The sequence below is a fragment of the Electrona antarctica genome (assembly GCF_951216825.1).
Source record: "Electrona antarctica genome assembly, chromosome: 14".
Taxonomy (NCBI): domain Eukaryota; kingdom Metazoa; phylum Chordata; class Actinopteri; order Myctophiformes; family Myctophidae; genus Electrona; species Electrona antarctica.
This window is the reverse complement of record NC_136795.1, coordinates 10117392-10137784: the sequence shown is the minus strand read 5'-3', so window position 1 is coordinate 10137784 and position 20393 is coordinate 10117392. Positions and strand designations below refer to the sequence as shown.

The 20393-nt window shown below is 42.9% G+C and overlaps 2 protein-coding genes across 2 annotated transcripts; both read right to left on the bottom strand.

Annotated features, from left to right (window-relative positions):
* Window positions 1–4740: 4740 nt before the first annotated feature.
* syt5a (synaptotagmin Va) lies at window positions 4741–15066 on the bottom strand. The gene is made up of 10 exons (XM_079519478.1): window positions 14905–15066; window positions 10746–10912; window positions 10213–10227; window positions 9516–9694; window positions 8853–8939; window positions 8128–8295; window positions 7427–7594; window positions 6896–7013; window positions 6517–6650; window positions 4741–5146 (listed from the first exon to the last, which is right to left on the bottom strand). Exons 2-10 carry the CDS (start codon window positions 10903–10905, stop codon window positions 4937–4939), a joined length of 1239 nt encoding a protein of 412 aa, XP_079375604.1. The 5' UTR covers window positions 10906–10912; window positions 14905–15066; the 3' UTR covers window positions 4741–4936.
* A 1170-nt stretch (window positions 15067–16236) lies between these two features.
* Window positions 16237–18366, bottom strand: LOC306937482 (ferritin, middle subunit-like). Its single transcript, XM_079521284.1, has 4 exons — window positions 18007–18366; window positions 17315–17461; window positions 16903–17028; window positions 16237–16718 (listed from the first exon to the last, which is right to left on the bottom strand). Exons 1-4 carry the CDS (start codon window positions 18109–18111, stop codon window positions 16563–16565), a joined length of 534 nt encoding a protein of 177 aa, XP_079377410.1. The 5' UTR covers window positions 18112–18366; the 3' UTR covers window positions 16237–16562.
* Between the last annotated feature and the right edge of the window lie 2027 nt (window positions 18367–20393).

Genomic DNA, 20393 nt, shown 5'->3' with positions numbered 1-20393 from the left:
CTCTTGTATGTCTGGCTTCCAGGCCACTTTGAAAAAAGCAGACTGAGAGGTGGTGAGAGTAGGTAAATTGGACATTATCATGGTAAAAGATTAGCTGAACAGGTTTCTTTCAGACATAAGGCCCAACAGTTAATTCTCAGGAAACAGGGGGAGAGAGAGCCCTCCCGATGGTCCTCCATGCACCTTGATGACATGGGACTTGAACCTGCCAACTGTCTGTAGCAGAGGCAACCGATCAAGCACACCACACCATTGAGCCAAGGCACCTTTGGGCATTCAGCACATGTCTCCTGGTGCTTTTGAGTTTTTATTTTTTCATTCGAGCCTTGAAAAGTTCAAATTACTGAAGCATTGAGCTGTAAGAGGAATGGGACTTGAACATGGAATGTCTGTACTGAAAGACTGATCATTAGACCACTGCGCTACCAGTCAGACACTCTCAGCCAATCTCCTGGTAATTTTGAAGTTATCTTTTGTTTGTTAGCCTTCAGTTAGTAAAGCTAAAATAACACAGAATCAAATTAATCAGATATTTCTTAGCGCTGTTGAGGTCTTCTTTTGCATGTTAGTGTAACAGCTGGGAATCGAACCCTGGTCTCCCACGTGGAAAGCCAACATCCTAACCACTAAGACAGGTCAAAGGATATTGCCTATGACTCAGGGGAGATATTAGAGCTACAGCCCATCGTCTCGGAGTGATTTTCATCTTTTTTTCAAATCCTCAAAAATGTAGATAAACGGCGTGCTAAAGTATGCCGTCCGATATGGGCTATAGCCCATGGTCAAAAATGATGAAAAAAGAGGATTTGAAAGAAAGACGAAAATCACTCGGAGACCATGGGCTATAGCCCATCGTCTCGGAGTCATTTTCGTCTTTTTTTCAAATCCTCAAAAATGATGGAAAACGGCATGCTATAGTATGCCATCCGATATGGGCTATAGCTCATGGTCAAAAATTATGAAAAACGAGGATTTGAAAAAAAGACGAAAATCACTCCGAGACCATGGGCTATAGCCCATCGTCTCGGAGTCATTTTCGTCTTTTTTTCAAATCCTCAAAAATGATGGAAAACGGCATGCTATAGTATGCCATCCGATATGGGCTATAGCTCATGGTCAAAAAAAAAGACGAAAATCACTCCGAGACCATGGGCTATAGCCCATCGTCTCGGAGTGATTTTCATCTTTTTTTCAAATCCTCAAAAATGTAGATAAACGGCGTGCTATAGTATGCCGTCCGCTATGGGCTATAGCCCATGGTCAAAAATGAGGAAAAACGAGGATTTGAAAGAAAGACGAAAATCACTCCGAGACCATGGGCTATAGCCCATCGTCTCGGAGTCATTTTCGTCTTTTTTTCAAATCCTCAAAAATGATGGAAAACGGCATGCTATATAGTATGCCATCCGATTTGGGCTATATAGCTCATGGTCAAAAATGATGAAAAACGAGGATTTGAAAAAAAGACGAAAATCACTCCGAGACCATGGGCTATAGTAGCCTGGCTAATAAGCCAGACTAATATCACACAACACTGTCGCGGTATATCAGTCTGGGCTGGCTCCACTTGGATTTCATTTCCCGTGGGGCGTGTTCAAACATTTTCTCTTTGACGCAATTGGTCAGAGCTACTGTCAGTCAAAGGTCTCAAGCATTGAACGTCACTGTACCAAAGCCCGCCCATATTGCATACCGTGTCCCGATTGGTCCGACCTGTTCTCGATTGTAGGAAAGAGGCGTGCTACTGAGCCTCGCCAGACCGAAATCCGCTGGTAGGCAACTTTTTTTTGCCAACGGCTGATTCGGTCTGGTTTATTAACCAGGCTAGGGCTATAGCCCATCGTCTCGGAGTGATTTTCATCATTTTTTCAAATCCTCAAAAATGTAGATAAACGGCGTGCTATAGTATGCCGTCCGATATGGGCTATAGCCCATGGTCAAAAATGAGGAAAAACGAAGATTTGAAAGAAAGATGAAAATCACTCCGAGACCATGGGCTATAGCCCATCGTCTCGGAGTAATTTTCGTCTTTTTTTCAAATCCTCAAAAATGATGGAAAACGGCATGCTATAGACTCTGACTGATGGCGCAGTGGTCTAATGATTGGTCTTTCAGTACAGACATTCCATGTTCAAGTCCCATTCCTCCTACAGCTCAATGCTTCAGTAATTTGAACTTTTCAAGGCGCGAATGAAAAAATAAAAACTCAAAAGCACCAGGAGACATGTGCTGAATGCCCAAAGGTGCCTTGGCTCAATGGTGTGGTGTGCTTGATCGGTTTCCTCTGCTACAGACAGTTGGCAGGTTCAAGTCCCATGTCATCAAGGTGCACGGCGGACCATCGGGAGGGCTCTCTCTCCCCCTGTTTCCTGAGAATTAACTGTTGGGGCTTATGTCTGAAAGAAACCTGTTCAGCTAATCTTTTACCATGATAATGTCCAATTTACCTACACTCACCACCTCTCAGTCTGCTTTTTTCAAACTGGCCTGGAAGCCAGACATAAAAGAGGGACTTTCCCACCAAGTTTTGGGGCACCAATCAGGGCACAGTATGCAAATACACAGACTATTCTGTCAGACGATGGGCCAAAATCATGAACTATAGTATGTAGTTTTTTCATCATTTTCACATTTGTTTTTTAAATTGTCGCAAAAACCATGAACCAAAACAAATGATGAAAATGATGAAAAAACTACACGCTATAGTAATTTTTTTGTCGTCAAAAATCAAGAAAAATGTATGTCATTGTTGACGATTATAATCGGGGCTCAGTATGCAAATACACAGACTATTCTGTTTTTAAACGTTTGACCTAATTCTAACATCTGTAAAATGTCAGGTGGACAGGGTTCTTTCAGACATAAGCCCCAACTGTTACTTCTCAGGAAACAGGGGGAGAGAGCACCGTCTCCCGATGGTCCTCCAGCACCTTGATGACATGGGACTTGAACCTGCCAACTGTCTGTAGCAGAGGCAACCGATCAAGCGCACCACACCATTGAGCCAAGGCACCTTTGGGCATTCAGCAGACGTCTCCTGGTGCTTTTGAGTTTTTATTTTTTTATTCGAGCCTTGAAAAGTTCAAGTTACTGCAGCATTGAATGAGACTTGAACACAGAAAGCCTGTAATGAAAGACTCATCATTAGACCACTGCGCCATCAGTCAGACGCTCTCAGCCAAAGTCTCCTGGTACTTTTGAAGTGATCTTTTGTGTGTTAGGCTTCAGTTAGTAAAGTTTAGATAACACAGAATCATATTAATCAGATGTTTCTTAGCGCTGTTGAGGTCTTCTTTTGCATGTTAGTGTAACAGCCAGGAATCGAACCCAGGTCCCCCGCACGGAAGGCCAACATCCTAACCACTAACCCAAAGCAGTTGCCTATTGCGCAGGGGAGATATGAGAGGTCATCAGGCTGGGGCTGTGAGCCCCTGCTACAATAGGCTTCAGTTAATACAGCTCTACATGTTCAAATCCCTGTTCGCCTATAGTTTAATGCTGGAGTGTTTCAACTTTACTAACTGAAGGCCAACACACACAATTACCAGGAGACTTGTACCATCAGTCAGACCTATATAGCACAATGCTCTAGTACTTTGAACTTTTCAAGGCTTGAATAAAAACTCAAAACTCAAAAGCACCAGGAGACATCTGCTGAATGCCCAAAGGTGCCTTGGCTCAATGGTGTGGTGCGCTTGATCGGTTGCCTCTGCTACAGACAGTTGGCAGGTTCAAGTCCCATGTCATCAAGGTGCTGGAGGACCATCGGGAGACGGTGCTCTCTCCCCCTGTTTCCTGATAAGTAACCGTTGGGGCTTATGTCTACCGGCCGGTAGCCCGAGCCTGGCAGCGTGCTGCGGGCTCAACTCCCGATCTCGACGGCCTTCACTGCATCTGTCAGCCTACTGTCTGTCCCTCTATAAAAAATATAAAATAAAGGCGAAAGCCGCAAAAAACAACAACATTAAAGAGTTGTTTTGTATGTTAGTCCCCCGCAAAAAAGGCCAACATCTTAACCATTTCCATTTACACACACACACACACACACACACACACACACACACACACACACACACACGCATAAATCACGTGTATATGTCAGTATAACAATAAGAATGAATGAGTTGTTTTTTTAAACCATTTTATTAGATTTATTCCACCAATTAGATATATTTACAATCACAAACCATGAGTTTAACCACAGACTGCTCTCCATTCAATCAGCATCGAAAACAGATACGGTAATTTGCGACGTAACAACATTCGACTAAAGCTATTCCATTGGGGAGAAATAAAATAATCAGGAAACCGAGATTAACATTGAACTGTAACAAGAGAAATTAAAAAAGAAAACACAAAAAAATCTGTGTGTGTGTGTGTGTGTGTGTGTGTGTGTGTGTGTGTGTGTGTGTGTGTGTGTGTGTGTGTGTGTGTGTGTGTGTGTGTGTGTGTGTGTGTGTGTTTGTGTGTGTGTGTGTGTTTGTGTGTTTATCACAGCAGTTCCCAAACTTTTTAGCCTGTGAGCCGTGACCCCGTTGTGAGCTTGTAGATCAGCTATTTCACTACTTTAAAATAAATAAAAAAAACATTTGTTTTTTTAATTCATGGAATTTCTTGAAATTACTGAAAAAAAATCATTGAATTTCATGAAAAGTATTGCTTTTTTGGGGAATGTTTTTTTTAACTCCCCATTATAAATAAAAGAAAGAAAATGTAATTCTATTGTGCATGTCATGTCATGTGCATGTCATCACCTGCACACCAGATTAGAGGAATTTTCAAAATATGGATTAAATAATATTTAAAAAAAAAAAAAGAATATTAAAAGAAAACGTTGTTTCTCGGTTTCTCGTTGGTGGCAACCAGTACATGGTTAGATTCATCTCGTGATCTCGTGGGTGGCACCTAAACAGTTTAATGTGGGAAACAGTGTAGTTTAGCGGATAGGAGCCTTCAGGGCCTCGTTCACATCCTCCTCCTGCTGCAGTTGGTGCCACTGGGCCACCGGACGCCTCGGGTTGGCCAGCATGTCCGACCAATGGCGGAGGCCGACGCCCGAGGCACCGTAGCCGATCCAGGCCTTGCCGATGGCGTCGTTGCTGCCAAGCTTGTCGTAGTCGTACACGGTGATCAGCACCTGCACCTTCTGCATGGGGAGAGAGAGAGAGAGAGAGACAGAGAGAGACAGAGAGAGAGAGAGAGAGAGAGAGAGAGAGAGAGAGAGAATCACTGCGGCTTGCGTTTAAATACGGCAACGGTTTCCTTTGCCAGGAAGAACTGATCTGTTTAAGCAGTGGTGAATTTTGTAAAAGTATTTGTCCTTTACTTGAGTATTGCCAATTTCCAATACTTTTTTTTTTAACTTTTTCTTTCTTTTTTTTTTACTTCTAGTCCACTATATCTCGGAAGTATTTTACTTTTACTCCACTACATAAATTTGAAAACTTTAGTACTACGTAGTTACTTTGTAGATTTGGATTATTATTACAAAAACATACATTACCCACTTCACCCCGAGCAACACTGCCACACTACAGGGCAATACCCCCGTAGTGTGGCAGTGTTGCTCGGGCTGAAGTGGGTATAAACCCATTTTGACCTGAGATCAGATTCTAAAAATGTCTTCTACATCCTGACAGTTTTCTGGAAAAGCTATGTTTCTATGTCAGTCGTTCTTCAATTTTTCAAAAATAGCAGACCTACAAGCTCGTAGCGCGCCACTCGGTGGCGCGCTATGAGCTTGTAGATCTGCTATTTTTCAATAGCTAAAGCATAACATAATGCTAACACCAAAAGGGGTTCCCGCCCAGAATGGGTTTGGGTTAAGACCTGAGGTAGTGGTTCTCAAAGATTTTAGTACCAAGGACCTCCAACTTGATATATATTTGGCCGCGGACCAGAATCTGAAAATGATTTGTGCCATGGACAAGCTCACGTCTTTGTGCCACTTGTACATCTGCTTTTTTGAACATTTTAGAAAAATCTTACAATTTTTATCACACAGTATCAATTGTCTAATGTAATCCTGGGTGCTAAACTCCCTCTGTCAACCTGAGGAGAGCAACAGACTGACCTCATGCTTCCTCCGATGAATGAGGAGTCCCAAGCCGGACTGACCTCATGCTTCCCTCATTGCATGAGGAGGAGTCCCAAGCCGGACTGACCAGGTGGAGGCAGTATAGACTATTGCAGGGCCCGACTATACTGTAGGACTACTGCATTTTTTGTGTGAGGGTACCTACCCTATAGGGGGCACGGGGAGAACATGGAAACTCCACAAAGAAAGGCCCCTTTTAAACTTTAAACTTTAAATTTCTTACCACACTGGAACAAAACAGATTCTGGTCCGTGGCCAAATATATATATATATCAATCTTTGGCACAGATGCTTTCCCTGTTTTAATGGGTAATTGAATGCGCTATCGTGCAAGGGTCATACTACGGGGTTATTACGTTTGGAAGGAACGGTATATGGGTCATAGAATAGAACCCTGGCTGGCTGGCTGGCATGCTTACCTGTATCTGGGAGAAGGGGATCTCGAAGCTGAAGCTCTCGTTGAAGTACGGATTCAGAGTGTTCGGCTTGACCGTTGTCTTCTTCTTCTTAAGACGCTTCCCGCTGTGCTGCAACACCACCTTAACAAATGGATCTGGACACAGAAAGAGAGAGAGAGAGAGAGAGAGAGAGAGAGAGAGAGAGAGAGAGAGAGACCAGGGGTAGAGGGAGGGAGAGAAAGAGTGGAATAATTGAAATGAGGCTATGAATATGCATGCAGATTGTGTGACTGTGTGTGTGTGTGTGTGTGTGTGTGTGTGTGTGTGTGTGTGCGTGCGTGCGTGCGTGCGTGCGTGCGTGCGTGCGTGCGTGCGTGCGTGCGTGCGTGCGTGTTCTAACCTGACAGTCCGCCGACATCCATCTTTTTTAGGTTCTTGGCCTCCATGATGTTGATGGTCAGTTTGCCAGCCGTCGGAACGTAGCGCAGAGAGATACAGATGTCACCTAACTTCTCTTGCTGTTAGGGACAGACGGACAGACAGACAGACAGACAGACAGACAGACAGACAGACAGACAGACAGACAGACAGACAGACAGACAGACAGACAGCGGTATTTGTACTTTACTTGAGTATTTCCACTACATGTCAGAGTCAAATATTATACTTAAATATTGTACATTTAAGACCTGAGGCTGTCAGCTTTCTGAAAACCCTATGGTGCTATGGTCAGTGGTGCTCAAACACTTTCATGTCAAGGACACCCAAAATTATATGTATTTGGCCGGAAAGTATTTTGTTCCAGGGATGCCCAGAAGCAAACATTTGAGCAAAAAAGATTCACTTTATTTAATACCATATCTACAAGCAAATCTGCTATTTTTGAATAGCATAAGTATAAAATAAAGGTTAAAGCTGTTCCCCTCCGTACATCCTCCTTCTCTCCTCCATCCAGATCCTTCCATTCATGGATGGCCTGAGCCAGGTCGATGGAATTCATCGGGATCCTGATCTCACCGATGACATCGTGTTTACCAAAACGGTCAAAGTCGAACACGGCCAGCACCAGAGTCTTTCCTCCCAGCTCGATGTAGGGGATCTGGAGAGAGAGAGGGGGGGGGCAGAGAGAGAGAGGGGAGAAAGAGAGAGAGAGACCAAAAAGTAAAGACAAGCAGACAGCAAGGAACGTAAAGATGTAATGACAAATGGTATCATTATAAGTGTCAATGAGTCATAAGTAACTTAGTGTTGCCAGATAGGAAATGTTACATGATTGTACCGGAGGCTTAAAATGATCGTATTTGAATGAAAACTACCATACAGAGCAAAAAAAGAGAAATTTCACAAAGAATAGCGTATTTAGTGTAAGAAAATACCTTGTTTGAGACAAGAATGTGACAAAATCGCATCAGATATGCTGTCTGGACCTTACACAAATAAAAGCCAGAAACTGGACTTGAAAGATGCGACCAGTGTTTTTAATGCCTCCAAGTACAGACCTAGATTTAGGGAAAAACCAAACCAGCGGGCATTACAATGTTTGTAATTATTGATCATACATCGTACAGAGGGTACAATTATCGTACAAATACGTTAATTATCATGCATCTGGCAACACTGAGCTGAACAGACCTTAAAGGTGAAGCTCTCGTTCCAGACAGGGCTGAGGTTCTTGCGTTGGATCTTGGTCTCAAACTTCTTCTTCTTCTCTGGCATCAGGTATACTTTGACGTAGGGGTCAGAGGTGCCTCCGATGTCCATGGCCGGCAGGTTCTCTGCCTGCAGGATACCTACTACCAGCTGGAGTGTGTGTGAGAGAGAGAGAGAGTGAAAATTTGAAAAAATAAAATAAAAGAAAAAAATACAGTATGTTGCTATATCAGTGGTGCTTAAAACTTAAAACATTTCAAGGGCCCCCAAAATGATACGTATTTGGCCGATGATGTGTGCGTCATGTGTGAGTATTACTTTGTGTGTGTCATGTTGTAGTCAAACCGATTTTTCCCAATAAAAGTCGCATGCTACGAGAGAACGAGTCACGCTTTTATTGGGAAGGTTATTATTCTTCCGGTTTTGAGGGAAAGGAAGTTCCAGATTGAGGGTTCCGGCCTGCATGATGACTCCGCTCCCGACCGGATGACATGGCAATTTTGTAACACAGACCAGGCTTTCCTCCGAGGTGGAAAGCCCATGGTGACTTGAGGTTACTATGTGTGTGTGTGTGTGTGTGTGTGTGTGTGTGTGTGTGTGTGTGTGTGTGTGTGTGTGTGTGTGTGTGCGCGCGCGTGCGCGTGCGTGCGTGCGTGCGTGCGTGCGCGTGCGTGCGTGCGTGCGCGTGCGTGCGTGTGTGTGCGCACCTGATTGTCAGTGAAGCTATAATCCAGGGTGTACTCCAGTCTGCCCAACTGCTCCTTCTCTTCTTCCTCCTTCCCTTCCTCGCCTTCCTGTAGCGTGTGATGATTGATATAACAAAACAAAATTAAAATACAAATAAATGACATCTCTAACCGACCCATGTTCTAATTCACTCTCCTTGGCCCTAGTGTTTATTTTGATTGTGTTTAGTTCAGATGTAAGTCATCTGAAATGTTTTAGTGTCAGTCTAGTTTCAGTCGAGTAAATATCAGAAGATTGTAGTAGACTAAATCTACACTTGTCTTAGTCGATTAAAATGGATTTTGGCAGGCCTTGGTTGTGTTGTAACGGCTGATTTTAGACTTGGTTGCATGCTGAAAATAGCAGATCTGCTATATTCAGAGGACCATACCCGAGCACAACCAAACACAAAATGACTTGTCTTTTAGTTCTACCGGTTGTCTTCTTCATTAGTCCCTCCCTGACATTTGAGTCTAGTTTTTATTTGACGAAATTGTCAGCAGTCTTAGTTTTAGTCATCATAGCTTTGTTATGTCGTTTTTACTTAGTTTTCCTCTGTGAAAAAAGGTTATAGTCGACGAACATTTATTTCGCCGTAGTTTTAGCTGACGAAATCAACACTGCTTGGCCCTCTTTTTGTTCACCTTTCCTTCACCCTCGCCTTCTCCGTCCTTGTCTTTCTTCCGGCGCCCTCGGCCCTTCCTCTCGCGGACCTTCTTGGGTTTCTTGGTCTTGTTGATGCACTTCTTGTAGATACAGAAGCTCATGCAGCCCACCAGGGCTAGGACCACCATCACGATGGCCCCTATGGCCCACATGGGCACTAAGAGGGGGGGGACGGGGACGCACATACAATATGGTCAGTTAAAGAACCACTTAAATCAGTGGTTTTCAACCAGTGGTCCCCAGCTAAATGATGACGAGTTGGTATGACCAAATGGAGTTACATTATTGTTAAACATGTGTATTACTTCATTTACAAGAAGTCTACACAATTAGAGAAGGTAGAAGAATTGTTATTTTGATCAATGTTTGCCTGTTCTCTCTCCTATGGTGCCACATCAATGCAGCATGGAAATGTGGACAAAATCGCATCCAACGACAACAACATTTTCTTGGGTCTGAGAGGCTGAATCTCATCAAATGGTGGCCCGTGGCTCAAATGCCAAATAAATAATGCATAATGAAAAGAGTTGAAGATCACTGACTTGTGATGCTATTGCATTGTAGAAAACGACAGATCTATACAAGCTCAAATCGTCAAGCGACACTATCGTACGACAACGTATACTATAGGGTTTAAGTGAAGGTTTTGGGTGATGTAGAATGAGAAGAACTTACTTCTGAGTTTATGATCTTCATGAGGCACAAGCCAGGTGGCAAGATGACGGGGGAAATGAAGAAATGAGACAACGGAAGTTGGTATACAAATAAGACAATGAAATGACAACATTATGGTATTGGTAGAAGATGGATATTTAATGACAAGGGTACCATCTATGAGTATGTTGCGCGAATGCACATGCGTGTGTGCGTGGGTGTGCATGCGTGTGTGTGTGTGTGTGTGTGTGTGTGTGTGTGCGCGTGCGTGCGTGCGTGCGTGCGTGCGTGCGTGCGTGCGTGCGTGCGTGCGTGCATGCGTGCGTGCGTGCGTGCGTGTTTGTGTACTAGTATTACTATATGGAATAGAAATTCCTCACAAGAGAAATAGTTGTTTGACGTTCAAGAAGATTGAAGTTGGAGTTAGATTAGATATTAGTTATTAGTTATTATGCCTGATTTATACATGCAAAAAATGCAAAAAAAAATAAAATCACTGAATGTGCCGTGGCCCGTGTGAGCGTGTGGGTGTTTTTGTGTGTATGTGCACTCACTTGGCAGGTGTGTGAGCTCATTGAAGAACTTGTTCTTCATGTTTTTGTACTGGTGGTGGTTCATGTGGGGGGGAGGAGGGGGGGGCTCCCTTTCCTCCTTTTCCTCCTCCTCCTCCGCTGCCCTGCGGAGCCGCGCCCCCGCCGTGCCGACCAATCGCATTGCTGCGCTGCAACCACAAAGAGGAGGAGACAAAGAAAACTGTCAGAAGCGCCACTATTGATATTTACAAAAGTAACTTCTGCTTTAATCATTTCTGTTTTGGATATGAAGCAATGATGAAAAGAATATTTCATGAGCACAAATCCCGCACTCTGCTCTTGTTCAGCAGCATCAGTTTTATTCAAATTGACCTTCATCAAGAGTGTTTTACAGCAATGATACCAACATCTACTCATATATAGAGCCCTTCTGTGTTCACAAACAAACAAGCAATGTGGCACATATTGACAAAAACACATACATACACACATAGACTCGTGTTCATACAATCCTTTTGATGAACCTCTGTCTCTCATTTCAAGGCCCAGACCTTAAACTGAGCCTATATTTCTAACCTGTGCCCTAATGTGAAAACATTGACCTGAACATGATGTGGTCTTAAAATGTGTTAATCTCGGTATATACTGTAGAGGGCATGTGGACCTCACTAGTAGAGTCAAATATTGGCATGCACACACGCATGCACGTGCACGCTCACACACACACACACACACACACACACACACACACACACACACACACACACACACACACACACACACACACACACACACACACACACACTACAGTATACTGTACACCCCACGGGGGTGCTCTCTGTCACTCGCTGTAGATATTTAACACGTTTAATTGCCAAAGGTAATCCAGATAATCCCCGGATTAACCAAACAGAGGGCAGCTTGCCACCAGAAGGCCCCTCCCCTTTCTCCTCCCTCCTCTCATTCTGCTCTCACATACTCCTCCCCTCTTTCCCATCCAACCTATGCCCCTCCTCCCATTAGTTCACTTCCCTTTATTCCTCATCATCACCATCCCATCTCACCCCTCCCCTGAGCTCTGTGTCCACCTCCTCATGTGTGTCATGACCTTTAATGATAGCAGGTGTAATGGAGACCCACGCAAGCACACACACGCGCGCGCACACGTGCACGCACGCACGCACGCACGCATGCACACACACACACACGTGTATGCGTGCGTACGTACGTGACCAAAGACAATGCTAGAGAAAAACTATGGAGAAATACACGATACAAGTAGAAAAAAAAGAGAGGTTCTATCTGGTAAAGGTATAAAGAAAGACAGACAGGGACAGGGAGACCGACAAGACAACAGAAGACTACAGAGCAGTGGCCATGTGTATGTATGGCTAATAGGCTTCTGACATCACTATAGGCAAGGTCAAAGGTGTGTGTGTGTGTGTGTGTGTGTGTGTGTGTGTGTGTGTGTGTGTGTGTGTGTGTGTGTGTGTGTGTGTGTGTGTGTGTGTGTGTGTGTGTGTGTGTGTGTGTGTGTGTGTGTGTTTATGTTTGTGTGTTGGCAGCAGTATAGTGTGACCTTTCACTCCTTTCCTCTATGCCAAAGCTAAGCTCTTCTGCAGATACACAATATTGAATCTATAGCCTAAATGTCCAGGTTATTCATAGCTTTGTTATTTCTCCCTCTTTATTTCTCCCTCCCATCTCTGTCTCAACCCCCCCTGTCTCTCTCTCTCTCTCTCTCTCTCTCTCTCTCTCTCTCTCTTTCTCTCTCCCTTCATTAAGGATCTGAATAACCAGAAGGTGGGTTCCCCTGGACCCCACCTTTGAGGGAAAAGCTCGCCAAATCCTTCAACATTGATCTATTCACCATGTGAATAGGCTAACAAATAAGGTAACAGCCATGACCAGATCTGCACACAAAAAATATCTCAATGGTAAAGTTGACGACAACATGAAAAAACCACATGAGCTTTGGAAATTACACAAAAACCAACCAGGCTGCAGTCAGAATCTGAGAACCAGATTTACAAACAACAATATTAATGCAGACAACATTCTCATATACAGACAAGCTAGATGTGGCTAATCGCCTATAAACATCTTGTTTTTTACAACCATATAGCCACATCAATGGTTAACAAACTGCCCTCTCACTCTGGGCTTTATGGTTTAGAGCACATCCATTCTACAAAAATGTATAGGTGTACGTGAAGATGATTTTAAACTCACCATGGGGACAATGGATGTTGTGTTTAAAAATGTGAGCACAACAAAGCAGCAAAGCCACTGGCCACGACCAAACCCCCCCTACATTTCTCAGAGACTCAGCCGCCTCCATTGCTCTGGGGTGCATATTGGTTAGATATACTAACAGTCTGACAGGCATTGATCTGACAACACTGTTGCTCCCAACATGCATGCAGTTACAACTAACCCGTGGCAGGTTAAAACTAGCCCGTGGCAGGTCAAAACTAGCCCGTGGCAGGTTAAAACTAGCCCGTGGCAGGTTAAAACTAACCCGTGGCAGGTCAAAACTAGCCCGTGGCAGGTTAAAACTAACCCGTGGCAGGTTAAAACTAACCCGTGGCAGGTCAAAACTAGCCCGTGGCAGGTTAAAACTAGCCTGTGGCAGGTTAAAACTAACCCGTGGCAGGTCAAAACTAGCCCGTGGCAGGTTAAAACAAACCCGTGGCAGGTCAAAACTAGCCCGTGGCAGGTTAAAACTAGCCCGTGGCAGGTTAAAACTAACCCGTGGCAGGTTAAAACTAGCCCGTGGCAGGTTAAAACTAGCCCGTGGCAGGTTAAAACTAGCCCGTGTCAGGTTAAAACTAGCCCGTGGCAGGTCAAAACTAACCCGTGGCAGGTCAAAACTAGCCCGTGGCAGGTTAAAACTAGCCCGTGGCAGGTTAAAACTAACCCGTGGCTCCCGACATGCGTGGCAGATTCAAACTAACCTGTGGCTTCCAGTGAGGTTAAATGGTAAATTTATATAGCGCTTTACATAGATTGTGCATTACATTCACCCATTCACACACACATTCATACAACTACCACCCTATTTCTACTCTTAGTTCCATCTTGAAAGTTATGGAAATAAATATATGAACATTTACGGACCTTGCTAACAAAAAACGAATGTACAAATTCCAATCTGGTTTAGAACATCCCATTCCACTGACACATTCCTTCTCATCAGCACATCAGTGAGCTGGACGCTATCCTTACTGGAGGGGAGAGAACAGGTGGTGGGGGTGAACTGTGAAGGGAGCTGTGCGTTCCACAAGGAAGCATACTATAGGGCCTTTACTGTTCCTAATATATATTAACGACATGTCATCATCATGTGACTGCAATTTGTTCCTGACTCGCCTCTGCTGGTCTCGGACAAGGACAAATTGCAGGTTGAAAAAGCCCTCACCTCTGAACTCGGTATCTGCACCTGGCTCGTTCATTTACACCTGGGTAACACTGAATCCATTCTCTTTGGATCCCAAATACAAGTCTGCATGGGCGACAGCTTCACAGTAAAAGTGGGTGAGACAATGTGATGACAAGAAAAGAGGAAATGATATAAATACCTGGGTTGCATTTTAGAGACTAAGCTTTCCAGTGAAAGAAATGGCTTCTAAAGTCATCACAAAAGTCAAGTATAAAGAACAATATTTTTGTACAGGATCTCCTTACTGGTAGAAATAAGAATAGACTGAGTACTCTTGCAGGAGTCACTTTGCATGCACCTCATACATGGTACTACAGCACCACAAAGGCCTTAAAAACAAGGGTCCTATTTACATCAAAATGAAAGGGTAAAAAAGAAAGAAATGGGTTCTTTGTAAAAAAGAAAAAAAGAAATTGAAGCAAAAGCCTACAACAATATCACCTAACTGTGTTTAGTAGGGCAGGCACTTTACTGTTGCTTATGTAAAAATCACCCAATTGAGCCAATGCGTTTTTTAATGTATTTTTTGTCTCAAGAAAGTGGATTTGTTCAGATACAACCCAACCACTCTACAGAAGTTGTCACATTTTCTTTCTTTTGTATTGGTGTTGGTGTCTCTTCGTTCCATGTCTGTTCATTAAGGGATTTGTCGATAAGTGCGCACGACATGAAATCTAGCTTACAAAAACACAACTAAACATAAAACTACTGACTCATTTCAAGTAGATTATAACTCACCCTTTACGGTCTCTTCTTCTCTTAAATTCAGCTTTTAATTATTATTGTTATTATTTATTTTCCATATTCTGGACACATGCACAGAGGAGAGGAGTTGGAGTTGCGCACAGCATAAGCACTAGCCTATACTTCCCCGTCCCTATCTGTTAATCTCTGGAAGATCCCTGTATGCCTGCCAACTACTCACACAATCCACCTACTTACTGATCCTCCTGCCTTACTCTCGGATAGGCCCTAGCCGCCCTACAGTATGGTCCTATGGAGAGTCACGGGATTTTGTCATCAGCACCCTGGACAGCGACGGAGACATTTTGCCTTGGCATTGTGCATTTTACCGCAGCATCTTGTGCAACGTCTGTCCGACTGACCATAGCAACACAAACTTTTGATGTCACATACGTCGTGGCGTTGTCCTATATTGATTGCACTACATTTCTATGAAAATAACGTTTTTGTTCCTTTTTAGTGTTGTCAGTTGTCAACTTGTCACAACTTTAGTTTGGGGGTCATTCAATTTAAATTCAAATTCAAAAGTTTAAATTCAAGTACACTAGTTTAACACACTAGTGTACGGGGTAGCCAGAATGCTCGCTTCACGCCTGGATAAATATAACTCAATTGATCTCTATGTATAGATGTAGGCTAATTGATATGCAACGTTTGATGCGACAGAAAATGTCTCCACCTTGTGGTTCGTAACGGAAAAGCAACCAATATTGAAAAAGCTTTCCCATGGAATCAGAAAAGGCTGTATTCACGACGTCATGTTTAAAGTGGGTCATTCGTTTTTTTCCTACAAGCTCGCTTTAGTTTACAGGGAAGTTTGGTAGACATAAGATAAAGAGAATGGGAAAAACAAGGGGCATTCCTTAACCACCTGCCTGGCAGGCAGACTTCAGATGCATTTCTGCCATCAAGTTAGCTTTGCAGACGTTGTCATCTGCAAATCTTTTGTTTGAGACACAGCTATATAGACAATATTGTGAGAATGGGCTCAAGCTTTGTAAAGAAATAGGATGTAGTACAAATGATCAGGATGGTTATGGATCAATAGCCCAGAGAATTGTTGCAGCTTTACTTGAGCAAAAGGCTTTGTTACAAGGTTGGTGCATTGTGGTTTAATGAATACATGATTTAATTTTTACTGCCATCATCAATAGGCCATTTTGAAACACTAAGTATTTATCTGGTGTGTTAAAAAGGTTCTTGGTGTATACTTCAAATTACCGGTACTTTAAGATGTTAAATATATTTTACATAGATAATCTTATTGCACAAACAAAACCTACAGCACTGGTCATTTCTACAAGAAATCTCAGAGCCAAACAGACATTAAGAATCCAGCACAAAAGGTTTATTCAAACTGTTCAGAAACATTAATTCACAACCTCTTTAAGTATTAGAGAATTGGATAGTCCAAAGCAACAGAACCCCAGCCATACAACTTCTCTTCACACAATATTTTTAACCACAATGACGGTGCCTGTATGATCATGATAATCTAAAATGCAAGACGTCATTATGAGAGAACGTGAATTAAAAACAGTGAATATCAGCGTATGCAAGGTTGAGGCCAGAGGTTGGGTAAGATCATGTTTTGTTGAAGCCTGCGTGTCAATTCTTTTTTTTCTCTCCGGAGAGCGTTGCTGGCCCTGGGTTTAGCTCTTTCCTCCCAGTGTGTGCTTGTCGAACAGGTACTCGGACATCTTGTTGTTTGTGGCATCCATGCGGGTGAGGTTGGTGACGTAGTCGCCAAGTTTCTTGATGGACTCCACCTGCTCGTTCAGATAGTGAGTCTCCAGGAAGTCGCAGAGCTGCCGGAGACAAGCAGACAATGTAACAGTTAGCCAACCGTTTTCCCGTGCTACCATCGCAAAAAGATACCCAGGGGGGGAACATCAGGTCTCTGCAAAGTGATGTTGTGTTTTGGGACTATAATAAAATTGAATCAACGTTGTAATCGGGTAAACAAAAAGCATTTTGTCAAACTCTACGTACATGTGGGTCTACTTGCTCAGAAGCCAGTTTGTGCAGCTCCAGCAGAGCCTGGTTGACCTGCTTCTCCAGCTGCATGGCCATCTGCATGGCCTCCAGTCCACTGCCCCACTCATCACGCTCAGGCTTCTAAAAAAAAAAAAAAGAGAGAGAAAGGGCAACACACTGTTAATTACTAAGTATATAGTGGAATAAATGGTCAGCTTTGCATGGACATTTTATATATTAATGTTGTAAACAGGTGTTGTCGTGATCCCAAAGTGTGATTACAAAGAACAGGTCCTGTGATTTGGGCTGTGGCTCAATACTTCATTTGTTTTAATCTTCATTATTATTAATAAAATAGCTGGGAGGGGGGGGTACAGACGTTTCAGCCAAAGGCTCAACACACTGGGAGTGCTTTAAGGACACAGACCTTGACGTCCTGAAAGAAGATGCGTCCTCCTCGCTTGTTCTGGAAGGACAACAGTTTCTCAGCATGCTCCCTCTCCTCGTGGCTGTTGCCCTTGAAGAAACTGGCAAATCCTGGCAGGGCCACATCGTCACGGTCGAAATACATGGCCTGAGAAGGAGACAGAAAGGAAAGGCCAAGCAAAGACAGGAGGCAGGAAGTTGGAAGATTTGGGATGGAAGGAAGGAAGGAGGGGAAGAGCACAAAAACAATGATTAAGAAACGGTACCAGTCATTATTTGGCAAAGACGAAGCAGCTGAGCTGTGACACAAACAGTGGTTAAAACGTCGAGCAGTGGTCAAAACACGGGTCACTGTGTGTGTGTGTGTCTGACTAAATCCAGTAGTTTTCTTAGTCAAGCGCTAAACAATATCAATGCATGACACAACAGGTTGTGGACTGTGCATTGCCGTTTAGTGTCTAGTCTAGCTAGGGCAGCCCATACTGATGCAGTTTCCTTGTCAACAACAAATGGCATCACATGTGGACGACCAACCAAGACATTTAATTGTAAAATGCAATGAAAAGATAAAACTTTGGCCTCATTTTCAATTTGGGCTGGATTGTGTGCACCTATAGTCTAGGCTGTCCGCAGATAAACGTACACGTAGTTACATGCTCATAATTCACGTTTTAATTATTATTAATTCCTTACCATTGAGGTGTAGGTGTAGGAGGCAAACAGCTCCATGTTGACCATACGGTTGACGGCAGCCTCGCAGCTCTGGCTGTAGTTCTGGCGCACTTGGGAGGACTCCATTTTGGCTGGCGTTTGCCTCGGTTTTCTTATGAAAATTAGACTTGTAGAAAAATATAGCTTAAATACAGCTTAATTGCGGCGGTCTTCTTGTATATGGTTTTTCAAACAACTCCGGAATGCAGGTTAATACAGCGGGAGGAAGGTAGAAGTTCCGTTCAAACACTGTTGAAGCAAGAACTCCTTGAAGATTCTCCCCTTTCGTTGATGTGAAGCTGAACTGTGTCGCTGGCTGTATTTATAAGCCCACAATGCACCTTGTGACTGGCATGACGCTGCAATAAACCAAGAGCCACATATATCACGAGTTGGGCAGGAAGTAGGCGGGCTGTTTGTGTGAGTTGGCCAATCACACTGAGTCCGACCTCATGAATTATGTTGCAAACATTGAACCAATGTTACATGTTTTCAGTTTGGTTAGTTATCATTTTCACATTCGTTACATTTTATATATTTGAAAAAAATAAAACGCAATTATTTTTAAAACGATAATTTGGTGCATAATGCAATTTGGAGCTATAAAGTGTGTGTGGGCATAGACAAGATTATAGGCTAATGTTGTTTGGTTGGATCACATAAACAGTGGTGAATCAGCAATCTTCTAATCTATGTGGTTCTGGTGGAAAATTCTAGAAAACCGGAAAAGTGAGTCAGTCAGTTGTTAAATCTTATTTCTTTTCCCATAGTTACCTTACAACTTCCACTTTTTCATTATTACTATTATTTTTAATTTTAAGATTTATTTTTGGGCTTATACCTTTATGATAGGACAGTAGGCTGACAGGAAATGTGCACAGAGAGATGGGGATTGGGGAGTGATATGCAGCAAAGGCCGTCAGGGATCGGGACTCGAACCTGTGGCACGCTGTCAGCCTAGGTGCCCAAATGTTTCCATTATTTTAACAGATTCTGCAGGCCAGGCTATAAATGTAGGTTTTTACCTGCAAAACCTCACACCTCTGTAAACTGCTGATGAGCTGTTTCTAGTCCACACACAGTGGTTTTTATGGTATTACAATACCTTATGACTGTTACTGTGTCTGACCAACCATTTTCCCATAGCACACCTAACTTTACCGATATTTAGGGGCCAGAAACCCCTTATATCAGGGGTGTCCAAATGCAGCCCAGGGAAGAATTGTATTCGGCCCGCGGCTTCATACCTGAATTGTATACATATTATAATTAATTAATTCAATTTACAGTTTTATCATGGTGGCCATGCCACATGAATTACAAGCGTATTACTAACCAACAATACTTGATAAGTCATGTAACAGAAAACAGGCTAACTAGTAGAACCAAGCCCGCTGCCCTTATCATTGGAGCCAACCTATAATTCATAACATAAAAAGCCTTATTAAATGGATTAATATGGTTGAAACCAACTGATAAAGTATGATGTCAAATGACAAGGCAAGTATTTGTGGGTATGATTACAGGGATGTTTTAGGACTGTACACACAATACAGTAATGTTGCAAGACTACAGGGAGACAGTGGGAAAAACAGTCCTTGGTTATATTGTTCCTTCAGATCTATTGTCTATAACAGTGATGATTGTTTTACTATATTTAAAAGCTGTGGGCTTATAAACAATAAGTTATTGTATACCTGAGTATTGTTAACATGGGAAAGCTCCTCTAGTACACTGCCTCTAACATGTCATTAAAACATTTTCTGAAACATCTGGGACTCATTCATGATGACAAGGGCTGTTGCCCCCTGCCGTGGGCACCATGAATAATCATTTTTTTCTGCTTTATTGACAGGTTTTCTCAAGATGTTAAGGTGAATAATTGCATATGAATGATGCAATTCTGTTCAAAATGCGAGAATAAATTATTGAAATGCAGTCTTGGTGTGTGCAACCCATTTTTTGTATATGATTTGAACGGGTAACGCACCTAAAGTCAGTGCATGGTGGTCACATGAAGAGTAGAATGTTGAAACAGAATGTTGAATATCTACACTACATGTGCAATCTGAGATATTTATTCATTTCGATTCAATACTGCTTTGATACCTTACCTATTTCAGTGTGTGAAAGAACTACCGAGTTGGACAATGTGTGTGGGGATGGAATGTCTGCAATGTCTGAATAGTTACAGATGCCTTTTGATTGCCACTGTGCTGTGTGACTAGTTTGTGCATTGTCCTCTTGAATAACAGACCAAAGACATACGAGAAAGAAATGTATCAGACGAGATTGGCATTATTATTCAGTAATTGTGGTATATTACCTGTAGTACACTTTCAGTGGTAATCTGCGTTGTCATCGTTAGG

Coding starts and splice junctions, on each gene's coding strand:
- syt5a (XM_079519478.1), bottom strand. CDS start 10,905: ATGCGATTGGTCGGCACGGCGGGGGCGCGGCTCCGCAGGGCAGCGGAG. Junction 8,296..8,852: donor ATAGCTTCACTGACAATCAG/GTGCGCACACAC, acceptor CACACACTCCAG/CTGGTAGTAGGTATCCTGCA. Junction 5,147..6,516: donor TCCCCTTCTCCCAGATACAG/GTAAGCATGCCA, acceptor CTCCCCATGCAG/AAGGTGCAGGTGCTGATCAC.
- LOC306937482 (XM_079521284.1), bottom strand. CDS start 18,111: ATGGAGTCCTCCCAAGTGCGCCAGAACTACAGCCAGAGCTGCGAGGCT. Junction 17,029..17,314: donor TCTTCTTTCAGGACGTCAAG/GTCTGTGTCCTT, acceptor TTTTTTTTTTAG/AAGCCTGAGCGTGATGAGTG. Junction 16,719..16,902: donor CTGAGCAAGTAGACCCACAT/GTACGTAGAGTT, acceptor TGTCTCCGGCAG/CTCTGCGACTTCCTGGAGAC.